This window comes from Athene cunicularia (assembly GCF_003259725.1).
Source record: "Athene cunicularia isolate RWA chromosome 11 unlocalized genomic scaffold, athCun1 chr11_part1, whole genome shotgun sequence".
Taxonomy (NCBI): domain Eukaryota; kingdom Metazoa; phylum Chordata; class Aves; order Strigiformes; family Strigidae; genus Athene; species Athene cunicularia.
Window position 1 is genome coordinate 4589925 of NW_020799113.1, and position 20842 is coordinate 4610766.

The following is a 20842-nucleotide window of genomic DNA, read 5'->3' on the forward strand; positions in this document are numbered from 1 at the left end:
CCTCCCTCCCTCCCTGTTTATTGTTTGCTTTGAGAGATTATGCTTGGATATTTTGTAATTTTTTTTTTCCTTTTTCACCTCTGCCTTTGATTTTTCTATTATTTAGCCTTTCTTTGATATACTTCCCTACTCATGTCTGATAAAATGCATTTTATCTCCTGGAAAAAATCTGCACTTTATTATCATTTGTTCTTGTTCACGTTCCTGAGACTACCTACTAAGACAACAGAATTCAGTGTCTCTGATACAGAGATTCCTCGGAGATGCTGAGGTCCACTGTGAATATGTTAACGGAAGGATTTCACAGTAGGAGAATGTAGTATACTGTACAGATCACACTCTGATCCGCTGAGTAGCTTCAATTGTTATACATTTTAATGGTTTTCTCTAAGTAGTTTGTGTTTTTACCTGAAAGCTTAACGGTTCCTTTGGGAATTCAGAACCCATTGTGTCAGTGGGTATATAAACTGTGGATTCTTTGGCTGCAATGCATGTGAACAAAGTTAGTATTTTCTAAAGGATTCTAAAACACTAGTTCAGTTGGGACTTTTTTTGTTCATTTATAGAAGGAGCTATATATTTTAGCAAGTTTGGAGCCTCAGCTGGTGGCAACACATGCAGTAACTCTGATGAGCCTGCAATGATTTATAACAGTAGAGGATCGAGTCCAGTAAATCAGATATTCCCTGCACGTGCACAGATTATATTCATAAAGTCGCCAATGTACTACAATGCTGAAGTAACAGATTATGAAATTTCTATTCGAAACACATTGAAATTCACAGATGTCCTGTACAGTGAGTAAATATAAAGCAGTGAAAGGAAAAAAACCTGAAAATTAGTTTTATTATATCCATAAATCCCACATAATTTATCATTTTTAACATGGTTTTTATTATTGCTTATTGTTCTTTATATTATCCTAACACCTCTCCTAGTGAAAGCAGGGCCTCATGATGCTGCATACTAAGCAAAGCACCCAGTAAGAGTCAGTATTCACACTAAAGAGGTTACAGTCTAGACAAAGTAAATGATGGTGTGTAACAGGAGAGGAAAAGAAAGTGATTTGGCTGAGATTATATAGCAAGTTAGTGGCCAAAATTAGAAAAAGAATAATATTTTTATATTTGCACCTTGTATTCTATTCATTCAATCCCACTTCTTTTGCTACAGATTGAATGCAGTTATGTAGTTCTTCCCTCCTATTAGGAGGAGAGTTATGTGATATTCCTACAGCTGTGTAACACTGATATATCCCTGGATTCTGATCTCCATGCCATTTAAGTTAACAGGCATTATCACTAGGCAATGAAAGGATCAGACTGCATGCATGTTTTAAGCCCATAGATTTATAAGCAAGTATGACTCAACATGAGACCCACTACTTCCATCCATCTCACCACAAAACATCTCTCCTTCAGAAAAGAGAAATGGTTAAACTGTAAAACTTCTGACACAATCTGCAGATCTGGTACTTTTGTGTCAGTGTCTTGTCATGAGCTCACAAGAGCTCCAGTGCGTCACCAGTATGGGTCTTCGTGAAACTTGACTATCTTTTGCTCATCAGACAAGTGTATGATGACAATAAAATTTGAATACTATGAATTAGAGCTTATTTCATACTAATATTCATTTGCATGGTGCATATGTTTTCATCCCTTTGGAATGAAAGGGATGAATTCCACATTCTCTGTGGAGTTCAAGCATAGAACTGTTACCCAGAAAGTGTTTCTTCTGCTCCAAATTTTGTCTTGCTTTTGATTAATCTAGATTTTCACTCTCATGCCTGGTTCTCTTTTCAGCTTTGGTATGATTCATGATGGAGAAGGAAATCCTTGTAGAAAAGCTGAGGGTAATATTATGTCTCCCACACTCACAGGAAACAATGGAGTGTTTTCTTGGTCTGTATGCAGCAGGCAGTATCTCAACAAATTTCTCAGGTAGGTCAGATGTAAATTTGGGCTGGTGCCAGGAATGTATCTTTAGTAACAGGGCTTGAATTCTTGAACAGACATAAAAATTGCTTAAGTGTGAAATTCACCTCTTTTAAAATGTGCCCAAACCAATGTGCTATTTGAGCCCACACACTTGGACTTACGAAGCGTATAGGTGGTATGGCATATGTGGTTTTGTCCTGCCTCGTTTCAAAAGAATGAATTTCACCCTTCATGAATATCCGGCAGTAATGACTGGCATATCATTCTTTCCCAGGCATTCCTGTCAGCAGCTAGGTTTATTAGAGAATTAGTAGGAAGTGAACACAAAAGAGGGCAGACACAGTGGTACCAAAGTCATTACAAAATGTAAATTAACATTAGTGGCCTTTCTGACTCGATTTTCTCTCTTGATCTAGCTCATATAGTGAGTAACAACATTTTAAATTTTTCATATACTGTTTCTGGGGGGGAAAAAAGGAAAAAGTGAAAGATGCCAATTATTTCTCCAGCATGTTCGCATTACTCAGTGATGCTTTTAAAGGAGCTGGTTTTCGGTCTATGTTTAATGTCATCAGAATTGTAGCCCTTTCCTGTACAACTTTCCTTTTATTTTGTTTGTTGTACATGGTAGACCATACATGATTACTAAAATATGTCCAGGCAGTACTAAGACCCAGATCCAATACAGGCATTTTAGATGTTAATTGCTTGGAGAGAAAATCAAGCACCTAGATAGTTCTGTGTATCTGATCCTTGAATTCCAAGTTAGTATCTTAGAGTGTCAGCCAGGAAAGGTGACAGAGTTCTAGTGATTTTTTTCTGCTGCCATGATGCAACATATTCTGCGTACACAAGTGAATTGCAAAGTAAAAGGTCAGATAAGCCTTCCAACATGGAATATGGTCCAAGAGACTTACACTTGGAAAATAAATCCAGCATAGAGTGACCTTCTGTGTACATGGGTTTTCAAGCATATACAAAGGAAAAAAGTAGACCACAGAATACCTTTGCTCTTAAGCTGAACACAGCCAACCCAAAGCACGCAAGCTGCAGCAGCCCTCTGTTTGTCAGTCCACACAAAGTGAATGGTGAAATGAGACAGCGTGCCTGTTGATTCCTGATTTTTGGAATCCATTTAAGGGGAAAGAAGTAGACTAGATCACCTTGCTCTTTTCCTGACACAGGAATAAAGTGAGGAAAAGAAATAAAGCCTGGAAATTCCTGCTTCCTTAAAACTTTGCAGGTCAGGCTCCCAACAAGATCTCAAGATCTTTTGGTTCCTGCAAGCAGATATTCTCATTTCAGTGTATACCTCTAAAGCTAGTTAAAGGTACTGTATGCCGTATTACGTGTTTTTGCTAGTCTGTAGCAAATTAAAATATTTTGATCTATAGATCATAGTCATGATTAATATATTTCTCATTATAGTACAGCTCAAGCTGCCTGCCTGATTGATGAACCTAAGCAAACAGGACAGTATAAATACCCTGACAAACTGCCAGGACAGATCTATGATGCTGATACCCAGTGCAAATGGCAATTTGGAATGAAAGCAAAACTGTGCAACCTCAGCTTTGTAAAGGTACCTATTGATATACTTCTGAAAAGTTAAAATTACATTAGAGAACTGCAGTACACTAAATAAGTACAAGTCATACAGTGTTCTTCAGAGGCCTGGGCTATTTCTCTACCTTATCTTGCTTGGCAATTTGCTTTGAGGGTATTGGCCTCTTTTGAGGAATATCACAATCCCAGGGGAGTTTCAGAAGGAAATGTGTTCTTTCAAGGAGTCGAAGGAGTGCAGTTGAATACATAAAGCCTGTGAGCTTCTATAGCCTGCTATGCTAAGGGAAATGAGCAGGCAGTAGAGTTTTGATCAAAACTTGCATGGGGTGTGGGGTAAGGACTAAGTTTCTTGTGTTTTGTTTTACTCATGCATTGACAGCAAAATCTGGAAAAGATCTGTAGGGTTATTTTAGAACAATAAAAACGTAACTTATACTCGACTTTGTGATAAAAGATTAATTTAAATTAACCCATTATTTTAGTGACTGCTACGCTCCTTGCTGACCTCTTCAGAGAAGACATTTTATTAAATAATCTGGAGTGCTCATTTTGAAAACAAGTGTAATTTCTTTTACTCCTGTTATTATCCTGGAGTATTTTGATTTATTTTATACTGACCACATTTATCAGGTAATGGCAGCTGTGTTTCTTCTACAGCTAATAAACAAAGAAGAGAGAGTAAACAGCACTGTGAAGAGACTGTTTCCAGATATCTCCTGGGTTTTAGAAAAACTAGTCTCTTCAGAGTATTATTAGTCCTTGTAATCTTGATGGAATTTTAGCCTTGACCTTTTTAACACTGTTTTTGTTCTATTATAGTCTCACACTCAAAATAGTTTTAAAAAATATATAGTGAAGCAGTGCATAAACAAGATGGCAATATACAGGATATGGCTGTGCTATGAATCTTAAACCCTGGATTTTCTAAATTCAGAAAATTTATATGGCTTTTAAGGTAGCAAAAGCATGTATCATTTGTTACTCTTTTGAAACACCAGGGGATAATGGGAATTATGAGTACTATGGTGAGCCCTTTTTCTTTTCCAGGATATATGCAAATCTCTCTGGTGTCACAAAGTGGGTCATAGGTGCGAGACAAAGTTCATGCCAGCAGCGGAAGGAACAGATTGTGGTCTAAGTATGGTAAGTTCTTTTATAAATAGGACAATGTCATTCTAACTTCTTTTTAAACTGTATTGGATCAAATACCAGTTCCTGTCAAAACCAGTTTTATCCAGATCCCTTCAGGTTTGATATCATGGACTTCCAGATTGCTCTGTAAAAGATTGCACGGTGATACATAGTCAGGGCTGATCCTCATATTGGCACCTGTCTGATGGTTGGGAGTGATGCCTCTCCCTTTGAGACATGGAATAAGATATATCTGCAAATCTAAATCAGTAAGAAAATCCATTAATTATAGCAGAAGCTACATCAAGGCTTCAAATTCCACTCTGCTATAAACATTCCTTAAACCATAATATTTGCTATACAGACTAAGGCCATCATGCATATTTATCATCAGTGATCACTAATGAAAGAGCCTTATTTGTTTTAGTTGAACCTTCTAATTTACAGTCATCTATAATTTCCCAAAATACTTTCTTTTGCTGTAATGTTTCATCCAGTAGAATATTGTTTTTATTTTCAAGTTACTGACAAATGTTTTATTTCACATTTTCCCTTTGTGCAGTATTTCATGATTGAATGATAAAAGGGAGAAATTTTAGCAGAATTTTAGCAGGCTATTTTTAAATTACATGGGAAGTTTTGAGGTTCTGATGGCACAGGACCTTTAATTAACATGGAATTTTTTTGGAAGAGTAAGACAGAAAACATCTCTCCAAGAGAACAGCTTTGAAAATTTATACCTCAGAGATCTTCATCTCAGAACTTGGACAAATTTTAGGACAGTATTTATACCACTGTGTGGATCAATGTCCTGCTTCAGAGCCCTTGTCCTACTGTGAATCATCTCACTGAGTTTAAAGGGTGACCTCACATTTATTATAGTTAAGTGCCGGAGCTTTTAGATGTGGATTTTTTTTCTTTTTTGCATCTATTAGGTACTGCTACCACTGATAGGATATTTTTTGTCATTCTTTTGGCAGTGGTGTCGAAGAGGACAGTGTGTCAAGTACGGGGATCATGGACCCAAGCCTGTGAATGGCCAATGGTCTGCCTGGTCCGAGTGGTCAGAGTGTACTCGCACTTGTGGAGGTGGGGTCACATATCAAGAAAGACACTGCAATAATCCAAAGTAAGACATAGATATGAAAAGGTATTAGTTTTATACTAACTATTTATGCTATTAGAGCAAAAAAATAACAGACTCCAGTTCTGTAGGGAAATAGTATGTTTGGAAATGTTTCTAAGACCTTTCTCTCATGTCCAGTATGGCCAGTCAATAGCTGAAAGATAGAAATATGTCCTGGTACTAGAAAGTAGTGGCTGTCTGAAGACTGCTAGAGTACTACAACATCTACAGCCCAACTTTCTCAGTTTATTTTGTGACATTACAGTTTATCAAATACCTGCAGAAGTAACAAAATGCCACATAGACGTATTCACACCAAATAATTTAAGAGCAAAGGAAAAAGGTCTTAAAAGATATTAAGACTTCTGATTAGATCATTTTATCCAAGATAATAAACAAAAATGTTTAAAGTCAATATCAAAATGTTGTGTTTGTATGTCTGTCGTTCTTTGCATTCTTTTATGTTTCACAGGTCAGATAGAGTTGCTGAGCCCTAGAATTGTATGCTAACTCATTAAACATTTCGGGTATTTTCCTCTAGTGAATGTCTTATCACTGCAAATACTACTATTCCTTACAATTACTTTCCCCATCCCTGCAGGTTTTTAAGAATTGAGTTGACATAGCACTTAGGGATCTGATGTAGTTGGGAACTGTCAATGTTAGGTTAATGGTTGGACTGGATTATCTTCCAGGTCTTTTCCAACCTAGACGATTCTATGATTCTGTGATACAATACTATTTCAAAGTAAAGGTAAAGTGTTACCTGACCAGCATCTTTCCCTACTCAATTCACTTCAACTTACAAGAAAAAAAGGATTTCACTGTTTTATTTCATACACAGCTTCAACAGCCATAGACACATGTATTCTTCATTGCACACAATAAAAACAGCATTTAAACTGCAGTAATAAAAAACAGAGAAAATATGACACAGTTTATATGAGGCTGTAAAGAAGCCTCACACCTACTATACAGTGCTGCAGTAATAATATCCACGCTTCATATACTATGTTATAGGAAAATGTGAGTTAGTTAAAATAGTCTTTATTACTCTCACTCAGTCAAGCCAATTTTTGCAGATCTGTAGCAGAGCATTTTCTCAACCTTTTCTATTGTTTCTCAGTGTATTTTGATAAATAAAATTACTTGAGTAGTTTTCTTTATTAAACTATTTAGCAAGAGAATGCAGGATCTCAATTACACATCATACATATATTTTGGTCTTCCTTCTTTGATCCCTGTTTCCCTGCTAAATTTGTATGAATGCACATTGTTCTTTGCATTTATTCATAAGCCTTCCCTTGCTCTCCCTGTGTGACAGAAGAATGCCCAGGATTTGAAATGTTTCAGTTTGGTGCACTATTATAATGATTTCCAATGGTCTTCAAACGGCAGCTCTTTAACATGAAGGGTGTCTGTTACTGTAACATTAGGTATTTAAAACTTGCATTCAGAGTGATCTGTCTGTTCTAATTATAGTAAGACTTGATGCAAGACTTGATGTAATCAAGTAAAATTTGATACCACAACTGGATCATATTTATACTAAATTTAATTCCATTCTATTAGTGATGATTTAGTTAGAGCAAAGAGAAGGTACCATAAATCTCTCTCAGAGCTGGAGTGATGATATGACAGGACTATAAATAAGCCATCCACACAACAGTGTATGAATATCCAGGTAGCTGTATTTCCCATCACAGCACTTTTGTATAGATGTGGAATCATCAGAAAAATGATACTATCCATTTTCAGTGTTACACCACATGGAACAATTTATAACCCAGTCACTGTTCATTGTTCACCTCTATAACTACACATAAACAAAGAATAATGATTCCTTTCTTTTTGAACTTCTGAAATATTTTTCAGATGTTTATCTATTTCAGTACATACATGTATATTATTTCATATGTAATAGATTTATTTCACTTTTCCTAATTCGGATTTGTGTAGGAGCTAGTGTTTATTTTGTTCAAAAGCTTGATAGATGTTTTCTGGATAGCAAAATTTTGAGAATGACAAAGAATAAAATATATTTCTATAAGAGATTAGGACAAGGGGTGTGGATCTCTAAAGAACTGATTGGACTCTAAAATTAGGCTATTAAATAGCTAGTCCGTTTTTCAAACTTACTTCCTATGAACACTGAGGGACATTTCTAGGTTTCCAGTGATTTTAAAGGTGACACATCTTATCAGAAGCTTAAAGACAAGTGAGGAACACAAATTCAGGCTGCTGCTGCTGAAAATCTTGTTACCTGTGTGTATGTGAAATTCTTCTCTTGCAAATAATATCCACCCACCAAGCTTTCTCTTGACAGTTTTAAGGCAGACCTTGTGACCACACCCAAACAGCCCTGGGTATGGCTTCTGAATTACCACTGGAGTTATGTATGGATTCATACTAACAAACACCTATGGAGGTCATCTGTACAACACAGAACTATACAGATTTGCTAAAATCATTATGTTTCTGTAAATTGTCACAGTGTAATTTCATGGATCTGGTTTTCATACCTCACAACATTTTACAATTGAGGTACTTTTCCAAGGTAGAAATAGATTACCTAATTTAATAGTTTAGCTGGGAAAGAACCTGAAGAGTGCCCAAGAGATTTAAATTAATACCTAAATCATATCTGTGGGACCAAATCCTATCCACTTCACAATAGTGCATTGTTCAGTATGAGTAGAATGGAGTTTTAAGCATGTATACAATCAAAAGACTAAATCAAAATTGCTTGAACACATCTTTTTAATCTTTTGTGTACAATATCTGTAACAGTAATTACAGACTGATGCAAAGTACTGATGCCATTTAAAATACTGTGAAAGATCTTTCAAATTTATGCAGACAAAAATAAACTAGCTTTGTGATATCATCATAATATAGTCATAATATGAGCGGAAATGTTCTCACTTTATTTTATATGATTACAAAACATGAAAAAATAGGAGTCCGGAATTTCAGTCTAATTCCCTTTGTAATGCATAAAATACTTTCCTTGATCAGAACAATTCCAGGATTTCTCACTATGTTGCATTGCAGTGAACATCCATTCCAATTCCATTGCTTGCTCATGAAGTCTATTCTTAAAAGAGTACTGCAGAATTAATTTAAGCTACTTCTGATCCATTTTAATATCAGTCTTGTATGAAGTGGAGTATTTACATCTTTGCACTTATATTCCAAAGTCATTCTTTGGAGACTTCTTTTGCTGGCCTTTCTCACTGAATTTCTTACTTTTCCAATTATGCTCTACAAGGCCTCAGCTCTAACAGCATTATTCATGCAGGCATCCTTACCGATGCATGCCAACACTGGGGAGGTACAGCGATGGATGAAAAGTTTAGGCTCTATCTGTCTAAGGAGCACTGTGCCACTACAGAAACATTAGAATACACTCTGTGCAAAGTATTCCATTGGAAGTGCAGTTACACTACCAGAGATTCTGTAGGCTGTCAAACCAAAATCTATTGGTGGTATAACCATCACCAATAAAAGTGCAGTTTTGTTTGTGTAGATAACAGTCTTTTCTCAGAAGTTTGATTTTGTAGATCTACATCTATTTTCCTGTGAATTACTTAACTCTTACTGACATCTTGTTGGTAAAAAATGAAGGTGGGGAAGTTTCCATAATTCTCTGGCCAACAGTTTCAGTAATGGGAGTGTACTGTAATATTAAAATCCTGTAACAGAGCTGGGAAACAGAATGCCTCTTTCAGTGCTCCCTTAGTTTGGTGGAATTTTATACCATCCTCAAATGCAACACTGTGGCTAAAAATCACGATCTAGCCATAAATAATTCTATTATATTGCTTGTTTGGTGGCATTTACTTGGAAGGAGGTTTCTTCTTTTCCTTACACTAAAGCAGTTTTGTTCTCTGAGGCTGAAGGAGGTCAAAAATCATACATGTGCTGAAGCTGTAAGGAAAGTCTGTAGAGAATTGAGTAATGACCCAACAGTTTGGCTGCCTTAACTCAAAGTTCTCACCAATTGCACAAAGTCAACATAAATACTCCCTGACTTCACTGACGTTGAATATCCTCCCTGCCCTTCACAGACTGAATGGCCACCAACCAGGACAGAAAATTTGACTTACTTTTAAGACCTTTGCTGTTGTACTCAGGGTCACTATTGCTAGTAGGTGACCTCAAGAAAAGTCACTGGAGGTTGTGGGTTTTTTACACAACACATTTTGCTGGCGCTTTAACCCAGTTTTTAAACAGAGTAGCAGGTGGGTTTCCATGTCTTCTTTTGAAACACTGTTTTGTAGCCCAGAACTCTGGAAAAGGCAGATATTACGTACATTGAAAGCTGATTCAAAATATAAAAACCAAGACCCAGCTTAGTTAGAGGGTTAGACATAGGAGGGTTACAACTTAAGGAAGAAAACAGAAAAAGCACCTGGATTTTCTCATCCATGTTGCACCAAGCTGTCTCCATATTACTCCAGTGAGATGCGTGTCAAGAGAATTTGCATGGGATACTTGATATGGAGAATAATTATAATGTAGTGTTAGGGATTGAAGCAAACAATAGGTTGCAACCATATCTTTTATACTATTTTATTAATTTTTAATTATTATTGTTAGTTAAAATATTATTATTCAGTATCATTTATATTATTCTACTTTTTTCCTTAATATGTGTGTAACATGAGCAAGCTTGTCTTACAAGTGTATATGTTCCCTAATTTTTAAGATCATTATATATATGTGTGCAAATGCAGTATTGTTGCCTTTCTTTTCACTTGATGCAAGAAATTGTCTAATACAACAACCACTTCTTAGAATTTGGTGGTTTTGAAGATTTGGCTCAGTACTTGCAGATGTATATCTGAGGACTGTGAAACAAAGAATAACATCAGTGAAGTTCTATGTAGATCCATAAGGAATACAAAAGTGAGTGAATACATTTCTCAGCAGCTTGTGAGACCTCTCAGTCACTTGTCTTACATTATACACTGTTTTACAGTCATGTAAACAACCAAATTACAGACCAAATAGTTCAAAACTTATTATTCTAATAGCAAAATAAAAGAATGTGTTCTTTTCATTCTGGCCAAAATTAAGAGAAATGCCCAGGTAAGGTTTGCTGATGTGGACGTGACATGTTATCCGTGAACTCCCAACATTTTCCTATAGCAGAGCAACTATGCACAATCCTTGTTTTCTTTGACTGTTTAAAAGCACATCTTTTCAAAATGATTTACAAAACAAATGAACAACCAAATGTAATTATTCGTTCTGTTTATGTTTGATCAGTGTTATGTTATCCTTTATTAACTCTTATTGTGATAGGTAATTCTTTGCACATGTTCATTTCTGGGTTACAGCAGAGTAAAAATAGCTACATAACAAGATTGAAACCAGCCAATATAACATAGCCCTATAAATTTAAATTAGTGAAAACATGACTCACCTCTAGATGGTTGCATCTTTGCTGACTTTGCAGTGACTCAAGTAGATAATTCATGGCAACTGCTTTGCTTAGTTTTAGGAGCCATGAAAATTAATGGCCTGTGTAAGAAATACTGATCTCCTAAGACAATATGTTCTCTCATTTTCTCAGTATTCTCATACACATGTAAGATGCCAATCACACAAAAGTAGGTTTTGCAAAAGAATGTTTTTTTCTTTTTTTTAGGCCACAGTATGGCGGCAAATTCTGCCAAGGTTCCAGTCGTATTTATCAACTTTGTAATAATCAGCCATGTCCAGCAAATAGCTTGGACTTCCGTGCCCAGCAGTGTGCAGAATACAACAGCAAACCTTTCCGGGGTTGGTACTACAAATGGAAGCCATATACTAAAGTAGAAGGTAATTATGCCACAGCTCTGATGGACAAAGTCAATTGCAGGAAGCGAGCTATAGGGTGTAATTCATCCATATTGTTTGGGCAAATATCACCCTGATGTAAGCAAACAGAAATTCAGCTGGTTTATTTGAGATGTGTTTGCTTTCTAGCATAGTTGAATCCAGCCTCCTGTGCGATACTGCCTGTATGAACATGCAGAATTGGTTTTGGTTGTGAATTTAAATCTTTGTCCTTAGTATGACTCCCTAGCTGCTGCTACCCCCCTCTTTCTTTTTATATTACATATCAGTTAGTGTAAAACCAAACCAAAACAATTTCCATGGATTTTTCAGCATAGGAAATGTGAGCTCCCACAATAACACTACCAGAATCTTCCTTCCTTTGGAATGTTCTCAGATTTCGAAATGTAACAATAAATCAACCTTTTGACATTTCTGCTGGTATAGTCCCATGAGAACTGGAAAAACAAACAATGCACTGGCATAATTTTTTTTAAGTCATCTTTTACTAAGAGATCTTTATAATGTTCAGGTCTCAATAACTATCTCTTGTCTTTTGTACAAGCAAAGTTTATTTTTAATTTACACATTTCAATTTTGCAGATATTTTGAATCACTATTCATTTCTATCAAATAAAACAAATATTTTTTGCTGTTTGAAAGCACAGTTTGTAGCTGCAGTTGCTACTACTTGAATAAAAACAGCTGTATTATGTCACATTGTAGCTGCTTCATTTAGCACCTGTACAAATAAGCTTTTGATGATGTGTATGAGATATATATATATATATATATGCAGATGCACTTACATGCAACTTCCATTCATAGCCTGATTATAGTTTCTTCAAGTCTTTGCAGACATTTTTGTGGGTATTTAGAAACCTACATCCTAACAGCCAATGTGAACAGAGGAAAGAGGAAATATGGTTTCACATCATGTAACAATGGATGATGTATAATAGGGAGAATATCATGCATCTTGTTTAACAGAAATTAAGGTAGCCTACATTGGTTTTAAAGGTAGGGGCTGTGTTTAGTAAAAGAAATAAGGGCTTAAAAGTAGGGACAAAGGGCATAATTTTCAGAAGCAAGATGTCCCCAAGTGACTTTGAACTTGAAAATGCCTGTCCTTACTCTCGTAGCTGCTTTTCAAAATCTCCCCCAAGATCTACATTTACAGTCCTGAAAACATGATTCAAAATTGCTACAGATGCCTTGCCTCTGTAGAAAATACTACTGAAAAGCCAGCTGCTTATTTAAGAATAAAAGAATACTATTTGGAATCCAATTTCCTGTTCTGCAAAGTTTTGTCACACTGTTTTATTTGTTGCATTTACTATTTGTATTAAAACTGTGTACTTTAGCAATTGTGACAATATTTACAATTGCCTGACTGTTTTTGTCAATATAGAATTAATCAGCCCTTTAGAAAGACGGAAGACCATCCATGTATAAGAAGAAATTTGATTGACAATGGTTAGGATTTTTTAGAGGAAAAGCACTTTTGTAAGGGGGAAAATCTGACCCAAATCCTAGGTTTCAGCTGAACTGATCATTTATGCCATCTTATATATTTTTCAAATTTTAACTAAAAATTGAATAAAATTATGGCCATCTCCCATTTCTCTTAAGAAATGAAATTTGAAACTCTGAACCAGTGGAACTGAAATCAGGGCCACATAGCAGTGCTAATGCAATGTGCATGTTTTCACACTGGATTTGAATTCTGAAGTCTATGTGTAGCCAGTCAAACCCACATGTTCTTTTAAAATAGCATAATATATACTAGTGTATTTGGCTTTATTTATGCCCATCTTGTGGTCCTAATATGTCACCACACACAATTAATCCTTGTAGCTTGTCATCTAGGATGCAGGAAGAAACAATAGCAGGGTGCTTTTTTTATCTTTGCTTTTTTTTTTTTTTTTTAACTGTGCTGCAAGTCTGCTAATAGTTTATTTTCTTGTGTTTTTGTGTTGTTTGTTGTTTTGTTTTTTTTTTTTTCCTCCAGAGGAAGATAGATGTAAATTGTACTGCACAGCTGAAGACTTTGACTTTTTCTTTGCAATGTCCAGCAAAGTGAAGGATGGAACTCTGTGTTCTCCAAATAAATATGATGTTTGCATTGATGGAATATGTGAAGTAAGATAAAATTAAGTTTCTTACAATGCTAATGCCTATTTTTTAAATGGGCAATTGACTCCTTTATGGAAAATGCAGCTGTTTTTTCAAATTCCCTTGTGTCTGAGTCCTTCACTTGTGCCTTTTGGTTGCAGCAAGTAGGGTGTGATCATGGACTTGGTTCCAAAGCTGTATTGGATGCTTGTGGAGTTTGTAAAGGAGATAATTCAACGTGCAAGTTCTTTAAAGGCCAGTACTTGATCCAGCACAAAGCTAATGGTAAGGAAAGCTGTTCCACATGATCATCAACTCATTGCTCTGCTGTAGCCCCATGTAATACGTATGACTCCTTGCTCATTAGGGCAGTGGCTAAAAGTCCAGATGTGAAGTGAAAATCACAGCGAGAGTGAGAGGAGAGTTCACATTTCTCCTGTTTCTTTGTAACAAGCAAGCTGTGAGCATAAGTCTTGGTTAGTTAATTTGCAAGCATTCCTCTTGTTTCTTAAGCCACATTTTCCCTTTACATGTGAATTTCCTCTTAAAAGAGATTTTAGGATTCAGGCAAGTGAAAAAATAGCTGTCAACAGCTCTGACTGGAATGGGCCTGTAGAACATATAAAAAGCAATACACAGCATAATGCCAAACATGACAGTATTTCCATGTCCATTTTCAAATTAAGTTGACTGGAAGCTGTCCAGCTGATTCAATGGATGATCCAGTCACTGGGAGGTGGACTTTTCTTTAGTGGACTGTCACAGGCTTCTTGTGAATAATCTCACTATGCCGCAGTTTCTCAGGCATAAAATGCAGATAATATTTCTTTACCCGCGGGGATATTTTGCAGATCCATTTACTGTTCATAAGACATGGCAATACTACAGTAATATAGGCCAGGAAATTGTTTAGGATACAGCAATACAGAGATGCAATGCTAGCAAAGTAATCTAAACTAAATGCTCTGCAAAATTAGCTGTGTGCGGTGTGTGTTGGAGATTGTCAGCAGTGTCTCAGCTGACTGTAGAATGAGTGAGATTTCTACATGCTCAGAGTGCAGTGGCTCACAGCAGGGAGATCCAGTGGTATACAGGGCTTTGTGAAAACTCCCTGCATCCCAGTGCATCTCACCTCAAAAACCTTGTGCAGGTTGGAAGTAGGGACTTCCAACTCCTGTAGGGAACTACAGGAAAAACATGGTAGAACAATTACACTGAAACCAGGATTAGTCTGTTCTGCATTTTTCTCAGATGAACTTGCTTTTTCTTGTCTTTAATCGCAAAGAAAAATTCCAGGAATTGATATACCTCAGAGTTACTCTGATTACAGACTACATAGGGGGTTTAAAATCAGAACTGGTTTCTCCTGTGAAAATGGAGGAACTTTGGTGGATCAGAACAGCTGTCTTCAACATCTTTTAAACTGCAGAAATTTCAAACTGGCTCAAAAATGATCAGTCATCTCTATCTGTATGACAACTGCAAAAATGTTGCTTACTTCTTTAATTTCAGACTACTATGCCGTGGTCACTATTCCAGCAGGAGCACGCAGTATACAGCTCCATGAAATGCAGATCTCCACCAGCTACCTTGCAGTGCGCAACCTCAGTAAAAAGTATTATCTGACAGGAGACTGGACAATTGACTGGCCAGGAAAGTTCTCTTTTGCTGGAACAGTTTTTGATTATCAACGCTCTTTTAACCATCCAGAGAGTCTATATGCAGCAGGACCAACTAATGAGACGCTGGTCTTTGAAGTAAGCTTTCTTCTGTTTATTCTTCCCTTGATGTCTATTACAGAATTAGTAACGACAGCTTTAGCTCTGCACTGTAGCTCTCAGCAAGATTAAAGAACAGCATTGAGTCACGATAGTACTCAGACTTAATTGTGTGGTCATGCTAGATTGAAAGACCTTTCACCAGTTTATCAAGGTCTGAAGTTTAGTAAACTGTCAGAATTCAGTGAAAAAGAAGGTGCATAAAACACACCATGTACCATTATTTGCCAGTTACTGCGCAATGATAATAGAGATTATAAATGCATCCCATAAACGATACGCAATAAAATTCAGTGATGTAAAAATTAAATCCCACATTATGTCAAGACTTAATGGTAACATTTTCAAATAATGCTCCTGAAACTTCAGGCACATGTAGCCATTTTTACATCTACCTTGGGACACAGATGGTCACAGTAACACACACAGGCTCTTGTGTAATTTCTGTTGATTCAGTTTTATTGGTGATAGCATCTAAAATAATGAATTTTATATAAGTTTATCTCCCAGTCAAATTTGTATCACCTACTCTGTTTGCCAGATGTCCTGTGTTGAAACTATATTTAGTAGAAAGCAAATTTGGTACCTACATGGTTTGTTGGAACTGGCCACTAGTACTTCTAAGGAAAAATCTCTTTCTGCACTAGGTTACTTTACTAGATTTTCTTTCAAAATACATCAGAACATCTGAGGGTCAATTTCTGGCTGAATTGCCAAAGTCTTTACTCCCTGTTAGCTATATCAGCTTGCCCGCTTTGTTAGAAAGCTCTAGCAAATCTTTGCCTCTGTAAGTCATCTGTTTTGTCTGTTTTGCTGAATCCTTCCCTGTGAGAAGGAAGGACCCCTCCCCAGAAGGAATGGAACTCCTTCCCCCACCTTCCAGCAATATGCTGGCCAGCTCACTATCAAGTGCAGAGCTTTCTTTGGCTTGCACTCGGGGAGCATGAGAGCAAGTGCCGTACCCGCTCTCTGAGGCAGTGCTCTGCGGTTCTTCACCCCATCATCTAACATGGGCACTGAAAACTGCTCTCTGCAGAAGTTTAGCAAGAGCAGCTAGCTGAGAACTCTGCATCCCGTCTCCCTTGTGCAGCTTTGTTACGTTAAACTAAGAAACACAGTAAGTATAGGCTGTGACATGAAATATATTCTTCAAGGTTCATTTAAACTTTCACAACTATTCAGTAAAGTGTTTATTTGGAATACTGAAGAGCCTTAACTGCTATTCATACTGATTGAGTAATGTACTTAAACATATCTTTAAGAACCACTGAACTTCATAGACCATGAACAGATGTTAAAGTACTTTAGGATGAACACATGTTTTAGAACAGACAGTTTGATGTGGGGTAAGGGTGTGTATTTTCACAAATTGGTATCACAATTTGCAGTGCCTTTTTAAACCATTTTTTCTCAGCTGAGAGAAAAATACATTTTGGGTATGTATGTTAATAGCAACGCTTTAGTCCAAGGGAGAGTTTGGTCTACAAGTTACAGACATGCTTCTATGTCTGTAATCATCTCCAAAATAGCCTTACACCAAAGAAACAAGTACACTTCTAAATACTATGAAATGTTAAGCTGAACTCTTGGGAATCTTATTTGTCATATTACAAAGTAGATTGAACTGTATTATTATAGACCTAAAGTATGAATAATAAATTGCCTGCAAGATGACTTAACTTGGCTGCATATCATGTACATACTTTGCAGAATAAAGATTAAAGAAAAATTTTTTAGTGCCAAATAACACTTCTATTTTCATCCTATCAAATTATGCTAAACAGTTTTATTAAGATTTAACATTTAACTGTAGGCTATTGCTCCTTTGAGAGCTTATTTAAACTTCCCTTTTATTTTTATTGAAATACCTACACCACTGGCATTGGTAACTAGGGATTCTAATGACTGAAAATGTTACAGTTACGTATTTCCCAATTATATATATCTATGAGCTGCAGTTAAGACTTTTTTTCCTTTCAGTAATTTAAGCAACATTCAACAAGCTGAATGCTGAAAAAAAATGCAAAATTTTCTGTGTCCAGAGATCTGCGCTATGTTTTACCACTAACTCTACGCAGCAAAAATGTCAATGAAAGCGAAATGCTTTTATGAGAAAATACACATATTGCTTAATATCTGTTTGCAGCAGTAATAATGAATACTGCTGCTATATAGAAAATACTACCAAATCCTACCTCAACTATAAATACCAGAAACTGATAGAAGGCTAAAAAAAGGAGTGTTTAAGCATACTATATTTTAGCATTGGTTTCATCTCATCTGTAATTTTCAAAGAAGCATAGAAAAAACTCCTGCCAGCAATTTTTTATCCAATTAAGTTGGTTTTCAATAAAATAAGGCTTTCCAGGGCTTAGGCCTCAACTTCTTCCTGTAATCTTCAGATCTTTTTTTCTTTTTTTTAATTAGGTTATATTCAAAAGAAATTTAACACTTATTTTCTAGATTAGTTTTTTTTCCAGAAGAATTCAGTACAAGACCTTGTAAAAATGCATGCTGCAGGTATTGAGAAATTAAAAAAACTCCACGCATAAATACAGGAACTTTTATTATTCAGGTGGGCAGAAATATAAGGTTTTGTAGGTATATTTATTGCCATTCCTCTATGATCTGAAAGAAAGATTAACAGAGCTTGTGCCTGTTTAACTCTATAGTCCTAGTTTTGCTAGACATTTGTGTGGTAACTCGAACAGTCCCGGTTTTTGACTGTGTTTCTGAATGCAAATCAGCCTGCATGTATCCAGAAAGTTCAGGTTAGGCACAGTCCTCTGAGCAACATTCACAGGAGAGGATGGGACCAGCGCTCTCCAGGTCCAGACAGGTCTGGCAAGTCTGTGCTCAAGGCAATCACTTCCTTTGAAATGCAGTCATTCTCCAAAATATCTTCTTGAAAGAGACATCTGAAGCATGTATTAAGAGAGAAGGGGGAAACCCAAATAAGAAAAAAAAAAATCTTAAAATTCCCTATTGTCTTGCATATCCCAAGTTCAGCCTTGCAGCTCTAGAAAATGTTTTGTATTTATATCTTATTGTACAATATGCTCCTATGCATCTGTTTTTCTATTGGGTTTTTCAATAGTTCAAGCTGAGCATGTATTATTTAATCAGACTTTGTAGTCCCAAACACTGTTCAAAAATAGATGAGACAAGAAAAAGACTGATAAAGTGCTTTTCTTATTTACCCTGGAATTTAATAAAAAAACCCCTCATACATATATATATATATATGTACATGTATTATATGTATGTATTTATGGGAATGACTCATACCAAATAAGACAAAGGGCAGTGAATCTGTAATTTAACTAGATTGTGGGAGAAAAAATACAAACTACAGTGGCCAAATGTTTTCAGAAGAGGAGAATATTGGAGATGAATGTAAAATTAAATGTGTAGGACTAGTATTTCCAGAGCACAGCTACTGGAAGTCTAAATGCATGAGGTTTTAGAATTCAACATAACCCCTTCTCAATTGTTCAAGAATTAATTTCACAGATGGAGGGAAGGCAGAAATGAGTAAACCACTGCCCTTCAGAATTTGTGTATCTGTATCCTTCTGAAGTTAGTATTATTGATACTTTGGTGATTATGGGTCTGTAGAAACCAATAAAATCTGAAATGAAAAATAATTGTGGATTCAGAAGGCAGTTCCTGAAATGGTCATATTCAGGTTAGATGAAATAATAGGCAGTGGTCAAAGGGGTAAAAATATGATAGTTAAATGATAATCTAGGATAAGAAATTAGTAATAGTTTTTAAAAATACAGTTTCTTTAGCATAATTGTCTCATCTTAAATGGAAACATGCTGGAATTTATTTTTAAAGTAGTTGAATATATTTACCTCCTTTATCTGTCTTTTGGTCATAGGTAACCTAAAGTCATCACTTTCAATTTAAAGACCCTGTCAGTGGTTTTCCGTTAACTAAAAAACGTTGAACTTGAGGAGAAACAAACAGTAAATTCATCATTCATTTGTCTACCTTTGCAAATAAGGGCTGCCAGTGGGCACCACTAACTGCTGAAAATACTTTCCAGAAGAGATGAGCAGAGCACAAGGGACATTGCTGTCACAGGGCTCAATCATATGAGGTTCACTTGTGACATCCATTTGCTAAAATATTCAGTCACTCTTCATGACTCATTTGAATTAAGGGAAGGATTCTGAAAGGAATACAGAAACCAAACTGTTATGTGGGCATTAAAAATATTGCATGACAAGGGATTGATAAACTAACTTCAAAACATGAGAGTTTAATAATTTTGTTTTCCATTCCATCAATAAATAGATGAAGAATTGACTGATTTGAGAAGTCAAATAGGACTGTAAAGTTTTTCAGGCCGAGATAGGATCAGTATCCTCACTGAAGTTTACCTCAAACTTGGTGAAATACTGAATCAAGAAATTCTGAATTCTTTGTGAGAAAAAAAATAGTTTATTTTGACAGCAGTAAGTAACAGATGGAAAGGATGCTTTGCAAAGAAGCAGGCATTCAAGGGAAGAGAAGATGCATGGAGCTTCAAGGCAGGAATATGTCTAAAACCAGTAAATCACTTCCTCTTTATCAATAGGGTGAAAAAAGAGAAAGGAGGCCAGGTGGAATGACTTTACTGATGATCTAGCTGCCATTGGAGAAAGCCAAGTTGCAGTTATAAAGCATTACATTTATTATTAGCTACTAGATGATAAATTTGTACTGATTTCCCCTAAAGAGAAAGTGAGCTAAAGAGAGCTAAGATGTGCTTATAAGATACAGATGTTGATTCAGTACAATGGATAAAAGGGTTTTCCGTTAGTGAGGAGAGATTAGCTGGACAGTATCCCTGAAGGTTGTACATTTAGCATGTGAACAGTAAAAAAAATGGGGACACAATAACAACAGAAGATAAATTTGAAACAGCTGAAGTAGAAATGAGATCATGCAGGACCTTTCAAGGATACTCTTTTTTTTTCTTTTTTCCCCTTTAATGACCTTAGTGAACCTTCTTGAAAAACAATAGTTGTCATAAGCTTTTAGTTAAGATTGTGTTTAAAGTGACTAGAAGTATTGAAAGGATAAAACCCCTTTTGTTTTAAGGTTTGGCTTAAGTAACTAATGGGTAATTCTTCCTTTACTGGTGCTTTCCAAACAGGTGTTCTCTCACTTTCCTTTGAAGCTCCTTGTGCTAGCCACTGTCAAGGATCCCATGCAATAACTGCCCATTCAAAACAACAGTTGTGCTTTAAAAATAGTTTTAAACAGTTTTCCATCAGCATCATATGCTGCATGCTTAGATTTATCCCACTCAAAATGGAGTAAATTTATAAAAGTCAATGGAATTAGTCTTGACTGAACAGAGGAGTCAG

At 36.0% G+C, this 20842-nt stretch overlaps 1 protein-coding gene across 1 annotated transcript in view; it reads left to right on the forward strand.

Moving 5' to 3' along the window:
- The window catches only part of ADAMTS18 (ADAM metallopeptidase with thrombospondin type 1 motif 18), a 79649-nt gene that overhangs the window by 36715 nt on the left and 22092 nt on the right, over positions 1-20842 (forward strand). The window contains exons 8-15 of the mRNA XM_026856939.1: positions 1803-1940; positions 3366-3519; positions 4551-4646; positions 5615-5763; positions 11417-11589; positions 13598-13728; positions 13863-13986; positions 15214-15458. Of these exons, the coding sequence (XP_026712740.1) occupies positions 1803-1940; positions 3366-3519; positions 4551-4646; positions 5615-5763; positions 11417-11589; positions 13598-13728; positions 13863-13986; positions 15214-15458 (1210 nt within the window). The remainder of the gene's footprint in view (positions 1-1802; positions 1941-3365; positions 3520-4550; positions 4647-5614; positions 5764-11416; positions 11590-13597; positions 13729-13862; positions 13987-15213; positions 15459-20842) is intronic.